Genomic DNA, 14,637 nt, shown 5'->3' with positions numbered 1-14,637 from the left:
CTAAGCAAAAGCTTGGAATCCATTAAGCAAAAGGTAGCAAATTTACTTTTTTCCTAGGATTTTGCTAACTTATGTTACTTGAACTTTTGCTTTTTCTTACAAGATTTTGCTTTAAGCAAATGCTTGTTTTTTATTCATCAGGGCCATTGCCCAACTTGGGTCAGTGGCTGCTTCATCTAACTTATGACAGAGGACAGATGCCACCAGTTCCTTGCATATACATATAATGCTACTGAATTTTTTTACTGGTTTCCAGCTGGCACTAGAAGATTTGTCTTAAATGTTACGACCTCAGGTTTGTTTCATGTATGAACACATCTAACTTGTCTGAAACTTACTTTTGTTTCAAAATGTCTATATGCACCAAACTCTAGCTCTCTGCTTGCAAAATATGTAAAAATACATTCAAATTAACCAGCCAATGAAAATTGAGTTTTGTTATGAAATACAGTATTAAATACTGTTCAATACATGAAATCAATACAAAAAACTACAAATGAAAAGCAATCTAAAATGTTAGTAACCTCTTACAGCTACAGTATTTAAAGATAGGTTATTTTGAAGAAAAATGTACAGTGTACTGCCCAACAAAAGTTACCCTTCATTGTTATATGTATCACATGTTCTGAGGATATTAAAAAAAAAGGTAAGAGAGTGACCAAAGTATAGTTGTCATTCTGAAGCTAATACAAAATTGCAAAGCATATCCACAACTCCATACCCAAAAGTATTTCAACCCAAATCTCAAGAACAATAACTATATCAAACAATGACAACTGCAAACTTTTGTGCACACAAAATCCTTACAAGAATATAAGTGCTAATGCCAGCCCACAAACAAAAAATCAGGAACAACCAAGGGTAACCAAGTACAGTGCATTAACTCTATTCTACTTGAGAAAAAGTACAGGCATAATGAATCACCTCTGCGGCAATCTTCCTCATCACTACCATCGCGACAGTCAGGATAGCCATTGCAATGTGCATCTCCAGGAATGCAAGATCCATCTCTACAAGTCCACTCCGTAGGACGACAGGCTATTTCGAAACATCAAAATTTCATGCATTAAACTATCACATACATACTATAATGTGATTTATATAACATATTGTGCATCATATAGAAAACCACTGACTACAATAACATGGTTACAGATTCTTCTAGTAACAACTAAGGTTATATGCATTCGGGCAATATCTACATACATTTAGATGAAAAACTTTCATCACATTTTATAGGTGCAATGCAGTGCAGTACTGGACATTAAATTTAGCTAACCGATTACTATCATAGGACCAATACATTAAATAAGTGCAATGCAGTGCAGGACTGGACATTAATTTAGTTGATCTATTAATATCATATGACCAATCTACATTAAATACGTCTATTCCCCAAATGAAGAATGAACTGCCTACATGTATTTCATGCTATGAATTTAACAAGACAACAAAAATAAAAAACTTATGTCAGTGGAGACAAAAGGAAAATTATCCTTTTACTGCAAAAAATATGAACAACAGCTTATGGTTATCAATTTCCTTACATTCACAGAACATACATCCTTACTAATACAAATAAAGAGGAAAGATTGTTAATGAGCACAGTATTTCCATAAAGAATAACCAAAACCACTTCCTGATGAGGGTACTACTTTTCAGTCTTCAAAACCTAAAAATGTGCCTTAATCCATGCAAATTGTCAGTGTCAGATTCTTCAAATATTCTTCCCACAATCCTTTTAATGTACATTCTGTAGCACTTAATACAATGAACAATGCACACGCGTTGTTCATTGTAATAAGTATGCACTGTCCTGCTAAAACTTGTAAAGGACAAAATAAAAGATAAATGTGGACAATAATAATGATTCAATTCTATGGTTAGATTTCTTGAAAATTGAAAAAATATATATTAATTTAAACACCATTCTCTGAAGGCACATTCTGAATAAATAAATAAGACAATGACATTTCAGTAGTGCAAGAAAATACATAACTCACTCATGATAAAACACAGTAATATTGCACTTCACCATTAGCAATGCATACTGTAATGTATTTATTTATTAGTGCTAATACCACAAAGTTTAAACTCCCAAAGAATCATAATTCTTAATTATAATGGGTCTAGCCTGAAGAATGATTTTAATAGAAAAATTTATTATATCTTATCAATTAGTTGTAAACTTGAAACATTCAATGAGGTAAAACAAAAAATGTTGAAGATTCTGACCACATTTCACAACTTTATATTGACCAACATTTTAAATCTGCATTACATTTTCTTTGCATAACTTTGCTTCATCTACTGGGTGCTCTGTGCATTTTCAGACTATTTATGATTTATGGGTTTGTGTACAAACTTGTTTTTCTGTAAAAACACAGTATTTGTCCTTAGTACAAAACTAAATCGACACATATATGAGGCATACTATCTGTACAAGCCTATCCAATTATGTACTATAAATCCAGACAATGCAGATCAATTAACAAAATGCTAGAATTAATTTCCTGTCTTGTATATAGAAACATTTTTATTTTCTCAATGACTAAATATTCCTTTATGATGCAATTGAAGATTACCTTAACAAATTCAGACATCAGTCTGCTTTAGCTCACCTGGTTGGCAATTCTCTTCATCAGAGTAGTCTGCGCATTCAAAGTATCTATTGCATCGATTGTGTTTTGGAATACACAGCCCATCTCTACACCGCCACTGATCAGGTCCGCATGCTACATAAAAGAACAATATTTTTTGTCATGCAGTGAATATTTCATTATACTAACAGTTACCTCTATTATATGTATATTAAACTGGTTCTAACTTCAAGCAAAAAAGAAAATATCCAACCACATGCAATGATGCACAATGTAATGTTAAACTGTCTAGTAGGTCTATACATTAACAAAGTTCTCAACAATGCAAAGTTAAATATATTGTATTAAGGTGCAGAAAAAGAAACAAACTTGAAACCAAACCTTAAATCATTAACCTAATAAATCTTAAGTGTTAAATTCAACATACTATTCCAATTTCTTAGTTCTATTTTGAACACAAAAACTCATACAGTGCCACAGAAGTCATTAATTACATGCCTAAATACATTACACCATATTGATAAATCACACAACTCAAGTTTCCCATGCAGAGAAGCTATTAACACATGTTCTCCCATGCCAAAAATATTTGTATAACAATTACCCTTTCAAAATAGCTATGGAATATGACTGGATAAACCATTATCACTTCTAAATATCATTTACAGTACAAATAATATGAAGAACATCATTATAAAATACCTAAACCCAGAGTTACATTATTGTTCATGCCAACCATCAAGACAGACAAAAATAAAAAAAAGTAACAAACCTTGTAAGATGGAGGCTAAAATTTTGGGTTTACAAAACATTGAAAAAATTTCAAATTCGTCATACAATACCTTGCTTTCCTTATGATGAAAAATGAGGCTAAAATGCAATATATTTTGCAATTACACAGAATCTTTCATCACAAAATATTAACAGTACTCAAACAAAACAATTTATTTATATATACAAATTAAACTTACCTCTATTTCCTCTAGTGAGGTGAAAACAAGAGTTCGGAAGAAAAACTTTTTAATTCAACATAAAAATGATTAGGATCCCAAGTTACCACCTGGATGAAAATTCCAAGACATTCTTTCAAAAGTCAAATAATTAATATTATTTTCCCTCTTGGTGTCTGGTATGGAAAAAATTAGTTCATATGGAAAATACAGGGCAAAATGTTTGTCAAGAAAAATATTTTAGCTAAATGTACAATTACATATATCAGAAAGATAAGAGAGCCATTGTTCTATACACACAAAACTTCATAGCTCACATGTATGTATACGGAAAAATCTAATTTCTAAATAATTTCCATTGCAGCATAAAAAGAGCCAAGGCAGTAAAATGTTAATTATGTAATGTGTCCACACTCATAAAATCCAAATAATCTAAACCACTTAAAATATTCTTAAGATAAGAACATATTTGTAATAATTCTTGTAATTCTTGCTATATGGGTTCCTGCAGAGCAAAAATAGCAATAAAAGGTGACTAAATAAAGCCTTATGTTCCATTATTCTGTCACAACCTGTATACTGTACCTCATTATTCAAAACAACTTAAGAAACTACTTATGTAATTTCTATAAGTAGCAAACCACTCCAAACATACAATACCTGAATTGGTGGGCACTGTCAGAATACTTTGTAAGCTAAAAAGGAAATCAGTAAATTTTCCACTTTAGTAAGATCATACTTACGGCAATCTTTTTCATCCGACTGGTCTCGACACTGGGTGAGCCCATCACAGACGTAAGCAATGTCAATACAATCTCCGTTCTTGCATAGGAATTTTCCTTCTGGGCACCACTCACCTGCTGCCAAACAATTAAGAGTTTATTTTCTACACTAATTACTTTACACAACTACAATGGACAAATATTGAGAATTAATAAGCATTTTAACATAATTACACCACAGAGAAGCTTTAAAACAGCAATTGACATTACTAGAAGATGCAAATTCATTTCATTAACATGTTTATTGGAAAGAGTTGTTGAAAAGTTTAATATACCATCAACATTTAGATGGTACTGGAGAGTTTTCTTCTTTACAAATCTGCCTATCAACAAAAAACGACTTAGTCTCCCAACAACCTAACACTGATCATGCTCAGAACTAGTAACGGAGACCACTTATAGTTCTAACAGATGTTTCTACCATAGCTGAATTCAATGTCTATGAGTTTTTTGGCACCACTATACCCTAATGATGAATGCCTCAATGTATCAGTACAATATACTGTATTTCCTGAACCACAACTGAAGAACAGATTGCATAATAATACTTGAAGAAAGAATTGGTACGTAATGGGATTGTTAAGCCACAAATATTTGGCAATTCTCATCCCATTAAGAAAATGGAATCAGCGCCCAACCCAGAACAAAGTCAACATACTAAGATGGAACTGATCTCAGTTGACCCACAGAACTTTGCAGAAAGGTGCAAGGAAGCAAAGTTTACAGATCTGCCGAGAGAAATTCTAATAATCTACAACCAAATAAGAAAAAACTAGGCATCTCCCAGTGCATTTACTACTCCTTTCAAACTAGTACTAATGATGAAGAACTGTTATTTAACCATAATAACAAAGCATGATTACTTCATAGGATCTTTTTAAGCTAAAACTTTTTTTGACTGATACCAGTTGTTTTAAGCCACTTATCAATAAGGGACTTGGAAAAAATCCAAGACCAATCTTGATATCTTAAATGGAGGACATGATAGTTTATAAAAAAAAGATTTTACAAGTATTTTGTCCCAACATAGTTAATTGTTTATGCTATTTTGTTTTCCAAGTAGCCTTTCCTATACAGAGCTAAAATTCTGCAATATGATGTCCATTCAAAATGGTTGTGCCTTACACTTTGACTGTCACAATTTCACTCCTGTTTCTATCCTTCTGGTACTGTTAATGGCTCATGAAAAATCTATCTTGAAATGCTGGTAAAGGTTACATACTTCAATTCAAAAAATTTCCTGACAACCAGTAAGCTATTACACATCATAACTGAAGTGTTGTAAGCCAAATAGCAGTGAGTAGAATTGTGTCTGTTTCCTGTTCCACAAAGTATGCCCTGTAAGAAGTCTGTAGAAATTATTGTTGTGCTAAATCTTTACTGCTTCTGTATCTGCTATTCTCTCAATGGCGATAATTGATGTATGCACAGAAGCATGAAATCTTTTTAACCCCTGGACATCTATATTTACATGTTAATTTAATTTTCTTTTATTATATTAAAAAAATATGCATAGGCTAAATCTCTATAATGAGCTAATAACACCTATTACTGTGTTAGAAAATTGTACTACAAAGCATAGTACGTATGGACTTGCAAGTGGGCAAATAAAATGTTCAAAAATATTTCATTTTTGACTCTCTTTTTCATGTATTTGTTTCCTACTTTTGCAACTGGTAGGACTTTTCTGGGCTCAGCCGTTTCACTCCGTGAAATGTGTCTCCTTTAGCACTATTTCTAGTAAAATATTGCTATAATACCAGAGAACTGCAGAGAATCTACACTTCGCCAGTATGATTCAGCAGTAAAGAAATTGTCTACATTTCTCAGGGAATCAAATATCAAGGTAATGACAATGAACGTGGCTATAACCTTCTTCAGGACTTTGTTCGAACAAGGCTTGGCAGCTGCCACAATAACAACCACTAAGTCAGCTCTGAAAAAGATTTTTCTTCTCGGGTTTGGTATAAATCTAACCGAGTCTTATTTCACCTCAATCCCAAGGGCTTGTGCACGCCTGCAGCCCATTCACAGGCCGTCGTCAGTGTCATGGTTTCTTAATGATGTTCTCTGGTTAGCCTTGGAAACAGACAACTTCAAATGTGATTACCAAACCCTATTGCGTAAGACACTGTTTTTATTGAGTCTGGCTTCAGGTGCCAGGATATCAGAGCTGTCATCTTTATCTAGAGACCAAGGGCATATAGAGTTCCTTTCCTCGGGTGACGTGTTGTTTTCGCCAAATAAAGAATTTCTGGCTAAGAATGAAGACCCTTTGGTAAGGTGGTCCCCATGGAAGATTGTTCCGCTTCCGCAGGATCCATCTTTATGTCCTGTTAAGACTCTTAAGGACTATTTATCTAGAACATCTACCTATTCTGAAGGCCCCCTTTTCATTAGAAACGGTGGTGGTTCCATATCTCTAAAGGGCATTAGGCAGCAGATTTTGTATTTTATCAAGAAAGCCAGCCCAGGGTCATTTCCCAAGGTGCATGACATTCGGGCTATAGCAACTTCTGTAAATTTCTTCAAATATATGAACTTTGATGATCTGAAGAAGTATACTGGTTGGAAGTCGCCCTCGGTTTTCAAAAAGCATTACCTTAAGTCTTTGGAGGATCTTAAATATCATGCAATAGCTGTAGGGAGACCAGTGTCTCCTGCTACATCATCAATATAGTACTGTCCTTGTGTCATATGAATCTTTTCCATTATGCCAGCCTCATTAACATTCTACCTACCTCAGCAAATGTCTTTGTTATTAGAATTGGTGTATAGTGTTACGTTTATACAAATTATTGGTAATTATTTTATTATGTGTGTGTTTTGTTGACACATGTTATTGCTATATGGTGTTTTTTTTTAAATAATAAATTGTATTTTTCCAATTCTAGACTATTTTTTTATTTCTTTAACCCTTCTGAGTTCAAATTAATATTGTATTTCATTTCAGAGGGATGTAGCTTGGTGTTTCTCTGGTACAATTTCACGGAGCGACACGGCTGAGCCCAGAAAAGGGATTTTGACGTAGGAAAAATCTATTTCTGGGCGAGAAATCCCCCCCTGGTTTCCCCCCCCCCTTGCTGTGCACCAAGCTTCAATGCTATCGATAAGTATGACGTCACGGAGGCCTTCAACGGGGTAGCTAGGTGTGACCTATGGGTCGGCTCCCCGTATTTAGGGTCTTTTGATGAGGAAAAGGCTAATTGAAGGGGTTGCTGTGGTAGCGTTTAACACTCGCCCCAGTTTTATACTGACACCTTTTATATAGGTGAGCGAGTCAGAGGATTCTGACATGTCCAATTCAGAAGTTCTCTGGTATTATAGCAATATTTTACTAGAAATAGTGCTAAAGAAGACACATTTCACTGGGCGACACGGCTTCCTTGCCTAGAAATAGATTTTTCCTATGTCAAAATCCCTTTTTTAAAGCTGCCTGATGATTCAATAAATGGTCTTTGCAATCTAGTGTGCTAAGAAATGGTAACACAATTGGAAACTATTGGCTAAATAATTGTCATTGATGGAAAAAGTAATTCATTACTTAAAATTAATTTTTTTCTGAAATATTATTATTCTAAAGATGTGCTGATAGCCATTCAAAAAGGAAATTTCAACAGTGTTAGAATAAAATATCTGAACTATATGATTTGACATCTTACACTTGAAAAGACTTCATGGGCATTACACAGCTTTTTGGCACTATCAGATGATACAACTGAAAGCACTGAAAAATGGCTTGGTCATATTACTCAGAATGATTGAATACCGTTACCTAAGACTTATGAATTTTTACTGTATTTTTGCATTGTTGAATCATGGAGTGGGTACAATGTGCAGGTTCATCCAGCTAATATTCGTAGTTGGGCTGAATTCCTCTTCAAACTACTGATTACACCAATTACTGGTCCATTCCAGATCTTTGGTAATGTTTATCTGCAACTTCATTTTGTAAATAGATGAAGCATATTTAATAACCACAGAAAGCATTGGACCACCTGCATAAAGTTAAGTAATTCAACATGTCACAAAAAAGAAAAAAACGTGGACCTAGCATTAGGAAACCATAAATTCAGATCACAGCTGGAAAATATTCTACCTGACCATTTTCAAAAATTATATTTCCATAGAGCATCTGCTATTGCCTTTAACCCTCTTACGCCGACTAGACGTATTTTACGTCTGCATTTTTTGTCTCCTGTGTGCCGACTGGACGTATTTTACGTTGACTTACAAAAGCTTTTTTTAAAATTCGCGGAAAAATACTTATAGGCCTACCAGCCTAAAACTTTTGAATCACGCGCCTTGGGGGATGCTGGGAGTTCACGGATCAAGGTGTTGTTTTGTTTACAATCGTTACGCAGGCGCGCAAGCGGGAATTTCTTTCTTGCCGGACTAAAAAGTATCTGTGACACATCTCGGAAATTATTTTGTCACTTTGACATAATTTTTGTACCATTGTAAATTAGCCGTTACATGAAGTATTATATCTGAAAATGTGCGCATTTTTATGTAGAATACAACAATAAAATATTCATGATTGTAGCTTTTATCAGTTTTGAGATATTTTCATATAAATAACGATAATTGCCAAAATTTCAACCTTCAGTCAACTTAGACTCAACCGAAATGGTCGAAAAACGCAATTGTAAGCTAAAACTCTTATATTTTAGTAATATTCAATCATTTACCTTAATTTTGCTACTAATTGGAAGTCTCTAGCACAATATTTCGATTTATGGTGAATTTATGAAAAAACTTTTTCCTTACGTCCGCGCGGTAACTCTTCCGAAAAAAATCATACATGCAATTGTGGTAATGTTTGCACCATTTTAAAATTAGCCGTTATATAAAGTTTTATATATGGAAATGTGCGCAATTTCATGTAGAATACAACAAAAAATAATTGAAGGTTGTACCTTTTCTATAAATCACGATAAATAGAAAAAAAACCACGTTCGGTCGACTTTGACTCTACCGAAATTTTCGAAAAACGCAATTGTAAGCTAAAACTCTTACAGTCTAGTAATATTCAGTCATTTATCTTTATCTTGAAACAAATTCGAAGTCTCTAGCAAAATATTTAGATTTATGGTGAATTTAAAAAAAAATCTTTCCTTCCCTCCGCGCGCGGATTCTCCGACACAAATCTCCGAAATGCGTACGTACCATTCTCGGAATATTTGCTCCATTTCATATTAGGCATTTCATAGAGTTTTATATATGAAAATGTGCGCAATTTCATGTAGAATAAAGCGAAAAAAAAAATATTTGAAGGTTGTAGCTTTTCTTATTTCCGAAATAATTGCATATAAAAAATATACATACAAAAAAATCGACATTCGGTCAACTCTAACTCGTCAGATATGGTCGAAAACTGCAATTGTAAGCTAATACTCTTACAGTATAGTAATATTCAATCATTTGTCTTCATTTTGAAAGAAATTGGAAGTCTCTAGGACAATATTTAGATTTATGGTGAATTTTTGAAAAAAATATTTGTTTACGTCCGCGCGTTACGAATTCATGCATTATTTTGTTATCATATTTTCTCTGTGTTGCTTTTATCATTTTACAATGTGTTATATACCAAAATGATCGCAATTTAGTGTACATTACAACGAAAAAAAACATAACTTGTTACCTTTAACCGTTTTGCGCACAGCGCGATTTGAATACAATTATATATGAAATTTCGTTTTTGCGCTATCATATATTGCATTATTTATATATGATAATATAATCATTTCTGATGGTTGCATACTAAACTTCAGCCAATGAAAAAAAAGGAGCCAAAAATGAACTCTTAATCTTGAAAACTAAGCGCGCTGTGATTTTTTGAAAAAAATATTTTTTCCGCTTCCGCGCTCACTCTGAAACACCTCCGGCACACGGGAGACAATTTTTTTTTTTACCGCTTCAGCGTAAGAGGGTTAAGCACCTGTGCCTCTGTAATTAGTACAGTACCTGTTACTTGTAGAACATAAGCATTCATTTTCCATTCAGTTATTACTGTAACAATGCCACTTACTAAAGTCTCTCATTTCCTTTACTGTAAAACTGTGCAACGGACTTAACAGCAACATTACTGATACAAACACTTTGGACCTTATGAGAGACTGAGATGCTAATTAAAATTACTATGAACAGTTAACTTAGTTTTTTTTCCCTAACACTGTTCTTTATATTTGAATAAATGTACATACTGCATTTTTCTTGGTGAATAATCTACATATTTATCCCTCAGTGTGTTACTTTTTTTCACATACATATTGTTAGGTATTCTACTATATTATGGGAGCTTACACTGGAACGTCCAAGCTCTTTTGGGACTGCCCAGGGGAATGATTCCATATTTTTAATAACCATGACTATAAATTATTTGGACAGAATTTCCAATTAAGCAGTTAAATGGAAATATGAATTCTATGTAAAGTTCCTGTCTCAATTTCATGCTGGTCAATGTCTTCATCTAAGCTATTAATTCTATTTTCTGACACTCTCTTCAGAGGTTTGGCCTACTACTGCATTTCAACATCTACTACTATATAATGTACTATGAAAAAATATGAACATTCCTACAAAATACATTCTTGAATACAAAAAAAAGGTGACTTAATTGATTTCTAACAAATTTTCAACGAATGTACTGCTGGAAATATGGAAATAATCTTTATTGCAAATATGCAATATTAGATTACAGTATTTCAATACCAGATTGTTTTCTGAAGTACTGTACATACACAGTTTCCAGGGGGAGGGAAGAGAAATAGATAGGATTTAAAAAAAAAAAGGCATCTTTGTCATGGAAATTTAGCTAGACAACTTCTTTTCTCATTAACAAGTCCATAAAGATTGAAAGAATAATATTTTAGGGTGCTAACCAGTCCAGTGTTAAAAAACAAATGTCCCAAAATACTTCTTTCAAAGAAAATATTTAACTTAAAGTAACTAGCCATGATACAAAACAGGAGGATGGAATGGTGTTAACAAATATACTCCACTTTCAGTAATGTTACTCATCCTGGCCAAAAATATGAACAATCCATTTCCAGTCAACATACACACTGCATAAATATAACTTTATCTACAAAGATGTGTAAAAATGGAATTTTTCAATTCTCAAAATATCAATAGTTTCCTAAAAATGCCAATATTAGAGGTAAGATCATTCTAATAAAAAATATCATTAATACATAAACAAATACGCATTCTTGGAACATGGCCTAAAACAAATGTAATCTATTCTAACAAATAAACCCCTTATAAAACAACTAATTAAACTCACTGCAATGATGTTAACCCAACTGCATGTTACAATATGGCATGCTAACTAAATACTAGCACAGCAAATGTATGGATAAAGGTGACTATACTCTATTCTCCTTAAATGATTGAATGCCATGGAATACAAAGGCATAAGAGAAAAATTTATGAAATCATTGAATAAGATTAGACAAAAACTGTTAATAGTAAAGTAATTAAACACATGAATGACCAAAAATGTTAAGATATATATATTACTGTATATACTACATGTCATCCTAAATATTGTACTATACTACTGTGTACATTTATGCATCATATGTACAGTAAAATCATGCTTTGCAAATCACATACAAAGATTTTATTACATTTGTTACACATGCACATATTTACAGCTACAAGAAAATAAAAAGTTACTTACCATAATGAAGGAAGACTCTTCCATATTCTTACCAGTTTTTAAATAATGTATTTCTTTTACTAAGGGCAACTTCAGAGAAAAACAATACAGCAGTCACTCACATACCTATCCTATTACTGCTACACCAAAGAGGAGCTACCTTTGATACCATTACAAACTGACAGCCCAGGTCTCCTCAATAGCAAATACACTTTCTTTGCATATACTGTAATCCACTAAGTAACATAGACAAACATCTGCCATTCCAAGATATTAAGGCCTAATTTTTAAACAAAAACCATCATTCCGTATTCTAGCCTGCACTTACTCTTACATTAAATCTCAATTTCTCTTATAAACACAATTAGATTCTCCTGCCAGTCTCTACAACTACTTCCTGTTACGTCAATCACTAGAAACCACTAATATCATGTACTACTTCACATACAACCTGCAAACTACATTTACAGAGCTTTTATTAGGGTACTTCCTTACAAATATTATATACTTTTTAAAGGAACTACCCTGAAACAGTTTTACAGCAAACCAATTAGTACTTATCTATTTACATATATTTATATACGTAACTTAAAATTTCATCCAAAAACTTTTGCAGGCTAAATAGAGCTGCCTACATGATACATGTCCAACACAAAACAAATCTACATCAGCTCTATATGAAGCTTCTTTAGATTCATGAATACCACATTAAGCTTTCCCCTCTTAATGTTAGGCCTTTCACACAATTAATTCATAATAGTACTGTATAGACCTAATAACCAGACCCTCTTTCATTTTTAAATGCATACGGAAATGTTTTCTTCCACCAAACATTATATTATCTGAACTTTTCTCAGTCTTAATTCTCTCTCACACTTTCCAAGGAATCCCAAGCAAAATATTTCTAAAATATTTTTCATACTACCAATAAAAGACTTCATACTACCGATAAAAGAGAAACAAAAAGATTTCATGGCAACTTATCAAGTGGGTTGCCAAAATATCTTGGCAAAATTATCAAAATTAATGTGAAAAGAAATGGATCATAAGCTCATTATAATTAAGAAAAAGACTATACATAAAGAAACCTCAAGCAACTAAGATAATGATAAAGGAATTAAAGACCCACAAACATGATGAATATCAATCACAATGAATCACACAAAACCTAAGGCAAAAACAAATTTCTTAAGGCATAAACACTGAACAATTTCCTATACTAAAAGAAAGGGACGAGCACAGATTATCTGGGCTAAATTACAAAGTCGGAACAGTATGCAACCTAAAATAATTTTGTGCTTATAATAGCATTTGAGTATCAGCTACAGCAACATTTAGTATCAAGTTGAATTAAATATCAAACTGTAAAATACAAAAAATATCCATATATATTACAAAATCTACTTTAGACCTATCAAAGCAAACAACTGGTAAACTCTACACAACCATACAAGATGGGTGCCTAAATTTCCAACCTCAACACTTCAAAACTAACCAACAGAGACAGATCACAAAACAAAACCTCTGGAGGACAATATTCAAATTTTACTTACAACACTGGCTCTCGTCAAAGCCATCACTACAGTCATTAACCCCATCACAAATTCTGTCTTCAGAAAGACAAGTGTCACCACTGTCACACTCGAACATTCCTGACCCTTCACAGCCTGTTAGTATGAATTTTTATGAGGGGGGGAACATTAGTAAGACAAAACATAAGATCTTTATGTTTTCTATATAATTCTTCAAAAGAATGAAAACCTGAGTTGTTTATTGTATCAAATATGTAATATTCATAAGACTGAACAACTGAATTTTATCTGTTTAAAATCAGTTATGAGATGAATTCTCAAAAATATGTACTATACAGTAATTGTAAAGAAATACTCATAAGTACATATTTTCTGTCAAAACACCAACTCCAATGGTCGAATTTTGTCATGAGATATTCTTTCTCCAAGTTCTTAATTTTAAAGTCATACAACCAACCAAAAGATAAAGAACAGCAAAGCATATTTAAATATTCCACTATTTACCAAATCACTAAATATAATTGATTTAATTGCTGAGATTAATGCTGAAGCCCCGAACACATATGTTCAACATGTAACTATGTAAAATCTCCTCCAAATATTACTCTATACTTTATCAAGAATGTTGCAATGGAACAAATTCACCATCTCACTCACAGTTTAACTCATCTGTGTCACAATCCTCATTGCCATCACAAACGTTTTCTTCTGGAATGCACTGATTATTTCCACAAAGGAATGCCTCACTGGAACAAGCTGATTGAGATTTTTTAATGATTATACAGCAGTCTATTACCAAACATCTTCAAAGACTTGTTATGATAAGTGTATATAACATCCAATAAAAATTGCATAGTCATATGTACTGGATGTGATTCAAACCTTATATATTATATATATATATATAAAATATAATATATATATATATATTATATATATATATATATATGAAATGATCAAACCCTATATAGTATATATATTATATATATATATTATATATAATATATTATATATATAGATATATATATATATATAATATAAATTATATATATATATACATGTGTGTGTGTATATGCATAGTTTCTACAGCATACCTATTGCAAATTT

The 14,637-nt window shown here is 32.6% G+C and overlaps 1 protein-coding gene across 1 annotated transcript in view; it reads right to left on the bottom strand.

Annotated features, from left to right (window-relative positions):
* LOC135219776 (basement membrane-specific heparan sulfate proteoglycan core protein-like) overlaps positions 1–14,637 on the bottom strand; it is a gene marked incomplete in the record, with an annotated part of 1,285,796 nt that overhangs the window by 839,064 nt on the left and 432,095 nt on the right. Inside the window, 5 exon segments of the mRNA XM_064256828.1 lie at positions 925–1,038; positions 2,622–2,735; positions 4,294–4,410; positions 13,552–13,665; positions 14,188–14,286. Of these exon segments, the coding sequence (XP_064112898.1) occupies positions 925–1,038; positions 2,622–2,735; positions 4,294–4,410; positions 13,552–13,665; positions 14,188–14,286 (558 nt within the window).

This window comes from Macrobrachium nipponense, chromosome 1, assembly GCF_015104395.2.
Source record: "Macrobrachium nipponense isolate FS-2020 chromosome 1, ASM1510439v2, whole genome shotgun sequence".
Classification (NCBI taxonomy): Eukaryota; Metazoa; Arthropoda; class Malacostraca; order Decapoda; family Palaemonidae; genus Macrobrachium; species Macrobrachium nipponense.
The sequence above is the reverse complement of the archived record's forward strand: the minus strand, read 5'-3'. Positions and strand labels throughout refer to the sequence as shown.